At 40.2% G+C, this 11,141-nt stretch overlaps 1 protein-coding gene across 1 annotated transcript; it reads right to left on the bottom strand.

Annotated features, from left to right (window-relative positions):
* Positions 1–7,164: 7,164 nt before the first annotated feature.
* CUNH15orf48 (chromosome unknown C15orf48 homolog) lies at positions 7,165–9,678 on the bottom strand. The gene is made up of 4 exons (XM_066196153.1): positions 9,536–9,678; positions 9,119–9,207; positions 8,223–8,283; positions 7,165–7,598 (listed from the first exon to the last, which is right to left on the bottom strand). The coding sequence occupies exons 1-4, from the start codon at positions 9,575–9,577 to the stop codon at positions 7,530–7,532; spliced, it is 261 nt and encodes an 86-aa protein (XP_066052250.1). The 5' UTR covers positions 9,578–9,678; the 3' UTR covers positions 7,165–7,529.
* Between the last annotated feature and the right edge of the window lie 1,463 nt (positions 9,679–11,141).

Below are 11,141 nucleotides of genomic sequence, written 5' to 3'. Positions count from 1 at the left end.
TGGGTGCAATAAGGAAAAGCACAAACCCAGCAGACTGGCTAATCAATTACTGGGAAGGAGTTTAGACACTTCTTGAAGGCATATATGGGTAAATATCATGGAATGCATGCTCCAGTGCTTTCCTCCAGTTACAAACATCTAAGAAAAAAAAATCATATGAGTAGAAATTAATTGAGGATACAGATATCTGAGATGTAATTAAAACAGATTATATTCATTAATGTAAACAAAGTAAGTTATCCTGCAAGCGCTTTGTTTCTATGAAAATCAGTATGCCTTCTTTGGGATGCTGAATTCATGTTTCCAGGACAACAGATGCTTCCATCTGAAACATTCCTGACTGTGCTTTTTTCTGAAGAATCAGAGGACACATCAAATCAAAAATACAAACTGAGGGAAAAAAATTTGCTTCAAACCAGGCAGGTACAATTATAAATGGCAAATATTATGTTCACATGCTGCAATTGCTAGTACAGTGGTGGTTTTGGATTTAGTGGAACAGACTTCAGGGAGAGAAAATACAGATAAGGGAGGCTGGTTAACTCAGAACCACAACATCCTTCCAGTAAAGCCTTCTTTCATTTCTTGAAGCTATTAAGAAATTCTGTGTTTTCTAAGCTATTGCAGAAGAGACACACCTTCAACTGGAAACAGAAATTGCCCAACCACTTACACACTGGTTTCTTTCTATTTGCTTGAGACGGAACCTAGATGGAATAAATGAGGATGGTTTTCAAGCAACTTAGCTTCCTCAACTTGCCACAGAGTCATATAAAGAAAAGAACCCGACAGAAGTTCAAGTCATATAAAAGAAAATTCAAAGGAAAGTAACTCTCTGCTTATCAAATGTTAAAGGTTCACAGACAGCTGTAAATGAAGATATGTTTTAGATATGCTCACTTGTTAATAGCTATGCAGGATATCTTGTTACATTAGCTCTATTAACTGTCTTTGTAAAGCTGTAATGAAAGCAGAATATTTTTCTTCCACAGACTTACCACATCTGAGATTGCTCTGAGGAGGGGATCAAGAGAAGAGCTAGCTCCTAGTTTTAGCTGTCAGTGCTGGAAGGAAGCTGTTCACAAGTTGGAGTAATAATAAAATTAAACCCTACCAATAAGCTCACCACCCGATATGGCTAAGTAGGGGTATTCTTACTACAGGGTTGTTTGACTTTTTTAATTTTTATTTTTTAAGAGTTCATATTTTGTTTTATGATACAAGGTGTGTTTGTGCAAAAAAAAAAAAAAAAGGAAGGAGGGAAGAAAATATAAAGCCATATTTGGGTAGTGGGTAGTGCAGATTGCAACTGCAAATGGGAAACATTAGACTCCATTACACTACCATGCAACCAAGTATGGAACATACTAACTGTACTTGCAGCAAATTGTAGTGGTCAGAAATTAAGTCAATACCAATTTCATTTACAGACTGCAGCATTAATTGATCTGTTTTGCAGTTCAACTAAGACATCTGATGGTTTTGCAGTCACTTTTCTCCTTAATAAACATGTTTTACCCGTCTAGCCCACACCAAAAACTTTCATTACTGTATGAAAAAAAGAATATTGGAGTGTTCGGCAATGAGGCAATAACTAGAACTGCAAGTCATTGCGACTAGGATTGTGCTGTGGATTTCTGCTTTAGGGAGTAAGGTGGATACTGCAGTCTTGAAGATGAATTAATTTTTTTCTGACCATAGCATGTTTCATTCAAAGCATTTGCCAAGAGGAAAACTAAACACACTAATGGCAGCATAATGCTTACATATTTAATAATGCTAACAGCACGGGCAGCATAGTGCTAACAGTCTTCAAAATATATTTAGGCTTTATTGAATTATAGAAGTCAGCAGAAGGGAAAGATGCATCATGAAATGAAACAGTTTTAACATCCTCAATAAAAAAAAATTTTCCCTTTGTTTTGATGCAGTGAATTAGTGATTTATTAGCAGTACGTGACTTGGCTTTTCTTTGGCAAACTGATAAGATTTTTCTGTTACTCCCAGGAATCAGGACTTATTGCATCTACTTCCTTGTTTGTGCAGCAGCAGCATCAGATAAAGGATGGTGTTTATTAGTCACCTGCCTATTGGAAATATATTTAATTCAATTAAAGAAGTGACATCTAACAGGAGATGAAGAATGTGATAGTTTTGCTAAAATTCAAAGCTTAAACACATTTATTTACATGCAAGAAGATTTTCAGACTTGTGTGGCTTTCTGACCTCTCAGCTAATACAGAACTTTGCAATGAAAAATTCACATAGTGTACAATACTGAAACAAGAAGGGGAAGAACTCCAGCTTTTCACTAACATTATGCTGTTGACAATATCTGTTTTGATCTAGTGAGGAGGTGAGTGTTCCTCATTTACACCTCACACCATGCACCAGTGTTTCTGAAGATAAAATACAGTTCTGTGGAAAAGGCCGATGCAGCCCTTGAGCCCACAGTCTACCTCTGGAATACCAGACCAGACTGGTCTCATGTCAAATACTGTAAAAATGAATAAAATGGTGGAAAGTGGTTTGAAAACCAAAGAGTTCTACAAAACTGGAACCATAAAGTGGGATGCAGGCGGCTCTGCCTTGGGACTGCGTGATTTAATGATTTAGGATTTCGACAGGATTGTTACAGAGCTCTGGCCCCCAGAGTTTATTTTTGGTGCTGTATCCTAATGACTTATCCTCTGGAGTCTCCAGATCCTCAGTTTACCATCATCTGGTAACAGCAATGTCCATGTAGAATGCCCATGCCCTTCAGTATATAATGACTTCTTGAAATGTTTACAGTCTATGTATCCTTACTGCTTTTAGTAAGGCTCTGCCTTTTTTCCACCCGTGATGCATTTATTACAATCCATCAGCATAAATAAAGCAAAGCAGAAGAGGAGAGAGGGAGAAGGAAGGCAAACATTAAAAGCAGGGCCTCTTCTGCTTAATTTCTTAGTTTAAACCACCAGCCTAAATATATTCTGATCTACTCATTTGATGTGTAACTTTCTAGAACACAGTGCAGGTCTACCAATAAACAGTAGGAATAGACAAAGGTCTAGGTCAAACTAGATCAATAAAAACTCAAGTTTTTCTGATGTGTTTGTTTTGGTGGATGAGACAGAAATAGGTTTGGCAAGAAGAAAATATGTGCCAACAAGTGCAAAAAGAAATTAGTCTCAATAGAAAATAGGGAGGAGGATGTGACAGGCAGCAAGCAAGTAATACCAGAGTCTAGAAATATTCTATATTGATTATTTCAAGTTGAAGTGAGTAATTTTTCTACTGCTCGACAGCCAGTAAAACTGGAAGCACATCTATCTGAATTTTAACAGATGCTCACAAGTACTTTTTAAACCTTATGGGAAGATGGTCACAAAAGTGACTTGCTTTATCTCAAAAAAGTTGCATGATGAAGTCCAAATTATTTATACGACCTTTTAGAGAATGTTACACACATTCAAATCTTTGCCAGGAGCAGCAGAAATTATATTGCCAGCCAGGACAGGAGCACACCTGCCAGCCCAGCACCCCAACCTGGCTGTCACTGCTGCTGCTGCACAGCTGGGTCTGTTCATAAGCCACCAGCTGGGACACCTCGGACACCTCCAGGGACTCCAGACACAGCCTGTGCAGGGTCACAACCCCCAAACAGAGGCCGTGGAGATGGCCTGGCACACCAGGCCAAACCTTGGAAGTCTTAAACATGAAAAACAACACCAAACCAAACCCTTTGTCGTGCCCCTGTTGCTAAGAGACTAGGGTTTATTTAAATTAATTTGGTAACCTGGCAGTGAAGGCCAGTACAGGCCTATGTCCTGATACCCAGACAAACAGTCTCTAAGGCTCCCAACTAGTGCTCTGCCACCCCACAGTTACACCTTGCTCACGTGGCCCTCAGTCCCCACACAGGCACCGTGGTGATGCTGCAGGACAGCTCTCACTCGTTCGGGTGAAATCTGTCCCAGGCCCTGGGCTCCCTATGCTGTGAGGGGCTCTTCCATGTCCTAGGTGAGCCCTGAAGGGCAGCACCGCCCCAGTAATGGCTCTGGCCGGAAGATATATACAACAAAATTATCTAAACTAAACCCCTTGTTCAACTGGGCAAGGTCCAGCATTACCAGGCCCAGCCTTGGTGAGGGTGTGTGATCTTTGGTCAGGGCGAGGCACACAGGCGAAGGTGCTTTGGATGCGGAGTCAGCTCACGGCTTTGCAGGGGCCATTACTGTGATGGCTGCTTCCCCATGGAGAGAGCCTTGGGCAAACAGGCTGCTGCTCCCTGCTCACATCCCTGCTCACATCAGCACCTGAAGGGCAACACTCACCAAGCCCACACCCAGCGCTCAAGACCAAGCCAGCAGTATTTCCATTTCAGTCACACTTTTTATGGGATTTCATTGTTCCTGTGCTCCTGTATGGCCGGGATGTGCTGGACAGCAAAGGCTTCAGACGGCAAATGAAAACTGTGCCATGTTTGTTTAACCTGAAAGCTTTTTTGGGAAGTGTCCAACACCAAATACTGGCCGGATTCAGTGAATTATTCCCATCACTCTTGTTTGTTTTCCACAGCTAGTCCTGGGGACGGACGTCCTCTGCAGTAAGGCAGACAACAACCACAGGATGAACCATTTCCTTCAACAGTTGCATCAGGCCCCTCTGCTGTAAGTTACTATTTCCTGCAGAAAGCCACCACTGAAGTAACCAGACAGTGCAGGACCATGCTAATAGCACCTTGTGGCAGAGAAATGCAGGGGGTCAGAAGGAGAAATGCTGACACTGGGGTTATCATGTGGAAAGAAACCAAAAAACTCAACACAACTCTCTGATAACTATACCACCAGAAGATCTGCAGTTTTAAGGCCTGAAATTAGTACTGTAATAACAAAAATTAGTAATTCATTTTATATACACTGCAAAAAGCAACCTTCTGTTCCTCCAGAAAGCTATTTACATATAGACTACATAGAAAAAATTAGAGAATCATGACCACAGATTCTAATGATGGATTTCTAATAGTGATTGGAACTATTCAAAGAGATTTCTAATGGTTTCTAATCTATACTGGTAACTCTAACAAGCTAGTAAGCATTTTTATTAAACTTCGTAATTAATATGAAATTTGGAAATGATATAGTTCCATGGAAATGTACTAGCTAGGGTGAGCAAAGATATTGATTGTTAAAAAAAGCTAAAACCAATCAAAACCAAGAAGAGAACGGAGTAGGAGACTAATGAGAGTGAAGGAAATGGACATAAATAAAAAAGTTGTTAAATTATTCCAATAACCTCTAAATTGTTTATGGAATAAAAACTCTTGGGTTTGTATGACACATATCAGGAAGTCTTACTATTCTCATGAATATCAGCTCATAAAATTCAACCAGTTGAATCTTTACTGTTTAGAGAACAAGGAAATAATTTGTATTTTGCTTTATAGGTTTATGTTGAGTAGCTGATTGGGGAGATACAGTAATTGCTCTTGGTGTATGCTACTTATAAGAAAAAACTCTATGCAGGAGACAGATTTTTAGGGACAGTCAGAGAAGACACAAAACCCTAAGAACTTTAACAATATTCATAATCTTTTTGAACTGCCAAAAAATGTTTTGATTTCTTATATTGTGTAAAACCCTCCCCAAAAAGTCTGTATTAATAAAGAAAACAGAACAGCTTACAAAGCAAATCAGTTTTATTACCAGAGCTGTTATGCCTCAGGACACAAGAAGGAACAACCTCTGACTGACAGCAGTCACACTGCTCAACGTGCTACTGGAAACATCACTGAAATGTGGCTAAATGCAAAAATTCACTAAAAATAACTTACACTTATTTTCTAGTGTTGACAGATACTTAGGTCATAGTATTTGCAACAAAAAAAAGGCGACTTACTGAAGGACAAACTCAATGCATCAACTCAAAGAGCATGGCTCTTTGTTTTTGCTACAGTCCAGTAGAAATATGGAAATACAGAGAAATATTTTAAAATATTTTGTTTTAGAAAACTTAAAACTTATATTCCTCGGAGCACTGTATTTTTGTGGTTCTATGCTATCCAATTTTCTTGTAATGTAATTCTTTAAAATGCAAGCTAAGGACTTATTCTGAAAATTTGTAGCTCCTCTCACTCTAAAACATAAATGGTGCTGAGTCATCCTTACTAGATAAACAAATATTTATGTAACATTTAGAGGTTGGTGTCCCCCCCCCTCCCCGGCAGCTGAAGAAAACATAAAGTTTCTGAAGCCAAGCTACCTTGGAATTCAGGAGGCAGCTTTTCTAACTGAAGTTTGTCATTGCTGCAGCAGAATAACCTAAAGCACTTGACTATTACTCATCTAAAGGGACTTTTCCCAATTATCAATTGTTTCACTTTTGCTTTCTTCCTCACAGAAAGGATTATGAATTCTGAACATCCACTGTAAAAGAAACTGTGGAATGGATATGAGAAACTTCTTGGAAGAGGGGAACATACAGAAAATATCTACAAAAGGACTGTTCTGCCATGGGATGCATTTATTGTCTTATGATTTTACTGGGAGCCTGTCCATTACACTCTTTTCCTGACCAACCCATTAGCAAAGACACAGAAGCTTAAAGAGGAACTGTCTCTTCATAGAATCATTCTTAATTTTGATTTGTTAGTTTCTATTTGATTAAAGAGATATTCCTAACTGAATGTAGAAATCTTCAAAAATATTGTTAATTGTGCAGCACATTGGAACTTGCATTTGAACAACCTTGCACAAGAAGAATAAATTAACACTGTGTAGTTTTGGATAATGCAGGTTTTCTAATTCTAGCAACTTTAAAAAATTTAATCATGAACAATATTTAAATACAAAACAAATTACCAATTTTCATCTGCCTTCTAGCCATGCTTGACTCTTAAGTTTTGAGGTTCTAAATCTGAAGTCTCAAATACACCCTTAAATAACCTACTGGACTCCTCAGTGGGTAAGTTTCAGTATTTGCAGCACAACATTAGTTTTGACTTAATCTGTCCCCACATCTAACACAGACAAGGAATGCAAGGGCACTTTATGAGCACATATGCTGCCATACAAAGACATCCTCTGGCTATGACTTTGGTCACTATATAACATTGAAATACAGAATAGAAAGGAAGGAGACCAGGAATCCCAATTTAGAAAGGTTTTCGGGAGACTTACATGAAATGTATAAAGTTTATTTTATTAAAAATGATTAAAATGGCAAAACTGATGTATTTTGAAACAAATCCTGAAATTCTACAAAAACGAAGGCGGCTTTTTCATTCCATAACTACCATCTGAACACTCAAAAATTTGTATCAAGTGCTTATTGAAAATGAATATTTTTAGTCAGATTTTTGGACTATGTGGATGCTCTATTCCAGCTTCTAGAACGTGAAACTCCTCATCCGGAGTCCAAAGAAATGCAGGCAAACCCTAAAAATGTAGCAGAAGCATTTCCGCACACTGATGTCAGTAGCCAAGTTTGTGCAGAAGTGTTTCCACTAGATTCATAGGGCACCTTTCTGAGCCAACAGAAACTTCTCACTTCGTAAGCTTCCTGACCTTTTCCAGCTCTTCTATAGGTTGCCATTTCTGATTGATTGTTACCAGCTGGAAGAAATGGAAAAAAAGAAAGTTAGGAAAATCCCATTGAGCATTTACTCCACTCTCACACCCCCCATATCAAACATCAGCTTATTGGTGAAGAAGTTGTAGTGGCTTTACATTTTCCTTTCAGAAATATGCAACAGATGACATAATAATTTGTTGAACAAAATCACTTGGATATTAATCAGGTAATAATGCCAAATAATTTTATTTTTCCTTATTTTAAGTGTTAAGATATTTTTCCTTCAGGCTGCAGTACTCAAACATTCTTACTCAAGTCTGTTTTTCAGGTAAACAGCACTTCCTCTATACTCCAAGTTTCCACTGTTACCAATGGAATTGAGTAAATGGGTGTTTGGAGTGGGAATGGCCATAGGACAACAAGCAGAAGTTCAGTATGAAGTTAAAATCAGACCTACTATGATAGGGCTGAATCCCTATCATTAGGTAATAGGGTGAAGACATAAAGTAGTGAATGAAGCATTTATTTCCACTTTTAACTAGATATACATCAACTTTACACTTGTTTTCTCAATTCATATTTTGCTAGTTCTTACACATTAAAAGAAGTGATTCATTGTGTTGGAAATTTATGCTATTTATACATTTATTATATGTACAAATTACCTTCTGAGACTTGGTAGGATCAACAGCTTCCCATGGTTCTGGATCACCAAGCTTGTGAATGCTTTAAAAGAAGATATAACAGGTATTTATGTTTGAAGGTGTGTTCTTGCACACATTTCCTTAGGAGCAGCCTATTGTCAGTAGGGCTATTCACTTTAAGGAAGGAGTTCCCTAAAACACAAGTTTACAGGTTTGGGCATTGTATTTTAAAATCTGGATAGGAATCAATGATGGCTTGCTTTATTTGCAGCTTCCAAAGCACCAAGCAAGCCAGCATTGTTCACATAACACTGTAAGGGCGGCAAGCTGAAAAATCAAAACTGAATAAAGACACAAAGTAAAGGGAGATTTACGCTTAAATCTCAGTTAAAGACACTTAAAATGCCTATTCTAACCACTTTAAAATAAATAAATAAATTCCCAAAAGCTTTAAGAGTATAGGATTTGGCTCCAATTATCAGCCAAGCCATTGGAATACTATTTTAAGTTAATACTATAAAACATTGTTCTTTACAAGTTGATAGCCTGGTTGTAATATACGTGCATCTCATCTACCTACGTGATTATATTAAATTCTTGATTAGAACATTTAAAACTTCTTATACCTAAAGCAAAGAAAAAACATACTTATTACATCAAAACTTAGGAAATAACTTGGACTACACCCAAAATTAAATAATTTCCTCACTATATACAGTCTGCAGATACTTTAGTCATTACCAGTACTCCCAGCACTCTGGAATATGTGCCTGGAACCTGGAATATGAATCTGGATTTTTTTGTTTGTTTGTTTTTGTTTTATTTGTTTGTGTGTGTGTGTGTGCATAAAACATGATGGTCAAATACTCAGCAGAATAAAAAAAAGGGTAAGCTCCAAGCAGTAAGTTTTTGCTTACATCACATCAGATTTGCTCAATAGGGAATAGACACAAAAAGAGACTGCCCCAGTTGCTGCTATGGACAATATTCCGACCAGGGGAATGAGCTGAAAGATAAAACAGAGAAAAGAGCTGATCTTAGTCCCAGCTACAGACCCAGGAGTAGGGGGAGCAAGGGTTACACAGAACTACGGAGGGATTACCTGTTCCTGTACATTACCTTTACGTTACTCTTTACACCACTTTACTTTTAATATGTAAATTTCACTTTTACCTCTATATTATCCTTCTCCACACATCACTTTTAATACATGAACCTTACGCGGGTCCCATTTCCTCGGGAAATCAAGCGGCAACCCCGGCGCAGCCGCTCGAGCCCTCGACACCCCTCGCCGCGGGCAGGTACCACGGCCCCGACCCCTCAGGCAAACTTACTTCTTTTTTCGTTTTAAGCATGTGCAAGATGCCCTTGCTCATCCTGGCGCTGGCTGCGGAGCAGAGCAGGCGTCAGCCCAGCTCTCCTCGAGGGCGGCAGGAGCGCCCCGGGCCGCGCCCGCCCCGCGCTCTTTGAGCCCCGCGGCGCTGAGGGGGCGGGACAGCGCGCCCCCCAGCGGCCGGCGCGCAGCGGGCCCGCGGGCCGGCAGCGCCCCCGCGCGGTCCTCAGCGGCAGGAGCAGCGCAGCGCCCGCAGGCGCCACAGCGACAGAGCGGGCTGCGGCCCGCGCCCGTCCCGCCCTCCTGCGCCAGCCCTTCTCTCCCTGACTGCCGCACTCACACCTGGCTTCTCCATTTCTCCTTTGGCTTCTTGTCTGTCTCCTTCTCCAGGCAGCTGCCCAAAGAATAGGGTGTCTAGGCAAACGCCCAGGTGACCACAGAGCCTGTCTCTCCAGAGCTTGGAGAGGTGCCTGTAAGTGATCAAAGGAGGAGCCCAGTGTCACCACGTCCCCTTGTGCTGCAGCAAAAAGCTCAACCCAGGCCCAGGTTCTCATCACTTGTGTTCCACAGCTTCTATCACTTCCCTCTCTGAGAAAAACTACCAGGGGCAGACCGGAGGTGAGAGCAGGCAACTCCTGTACACTGGTTTCTCCCCTTCTCTCTTGCCTACTGGAAAGCAGTGAGAGGAAGGAGAGGCGCTTTTACCGCGCGCTCTGCTCCCTCCCTGCGGCAAGGAACACACATGACAGGGAGAAATCAGCTCAGCCGGTCCCCCTAGGGAGCAAGGGTGGAAATTAAGCAGCAGCATCTTAGAGGCAAAGGAGCTGGCAGCATTTCACTGTAACAACTTTAAGGTCCAGCAATTTCGATGCAAACTCTCAAACACTGGAAAGCAAAATAGACAGTTTTCATACTTTTGCTCAGCACTGCTGCTGAGAAACCTTTGTGTATTTGGGAAGGTCATGAGCACTGTCTATTTGTTGCCACCAATAAAGCTACAGGATGGTCCTTTCTATAAATCAGGGATGAAAGCCCCCAAGCTGTAGGGCAGTTATTTCTAACTGAACCCTTTCCTAGGTTACAACAGCTTCTACTACTGCCTTTTGCCCTCCTCAGTCACCAACTGCCTTGGAACATCCTTTTGTGATCCATCTCACTATAAACCACACTCAGTGCAGTCCCTAGTGTGCCTGGTATGAGAAAGAAATATTTTTAATGGGCTTACAACTTCTGAACCTTGGCTAAAATAAGGAACTACCTTTGACAGTGGTGTATTTTGTTCACAAGCATTTTCACCGGGAAAAGGTAATAAAAAATAATAAAAGCCTTCCTACTCTATTAAGTTAAAATGCACACTTACAAACATGCAATACCAATTTCCTTAGAAGTGTCTGTGTATTTTAGAAGGGAATCTACAAAAATATATTGACAAGGAATGGCTGGGTGGGGAAAATAATTCTGCATTAGCAAACTCTCTTTTCTAAAGAAGAAATTATTATAGTTTGAGTTGGTTACATACTTGTTATCTGCTAACTCAATCCAAATGTTTGTACAGTAAGCAGTAACCAATCTAAAATTACTCCCAAACCCCTGACTTCCAAACCTAC

The sequence above is a fragment of the Chamaea fasciata genome, unplaced genomic scaffold, assembly GCF_029207755.1.
Source record: "Chamaea fasciata isolate MVZ Bird 193981 ecotype frontalis unplaced genomic scaffold, bChaFas1.0.hap1 SCAF_14, whole genome shotgun sequence".
NCBI lineage: Eukaryota > Metazoa > Chordata > Aves > Passeriformes > Sylviidae > Chamaea > Chamaea fasciata.
Note: the sequence above shows the minus strand (reverse complement) of the source record. Positions and strands in the feature narration are given on the sequence as shown.

Coding starts and splice junctions, on each gene's coding strand:
- CUNH15orf48 (XM_066196153.1), bottom strand. CDS start 9,577: ATGAGCAAGGGCATCTTGCACATGCTTAAAACGAAAAAAGAA. Junction 9,208..9,535: donor TGCTTAAAACGAAAAAAGAA/GTAAGTTTGCCT, acceptor TTTATCTTTCAG/CTCATTCCCCTGGTCGGAAT. Junction 8,284..9,118: donor TTGAGCAAATCTGATGTGAT/GTAAGCAAAAAC, acceptor CTTCTTTTAAAG/CATTCACAAGCTTGGTGATC.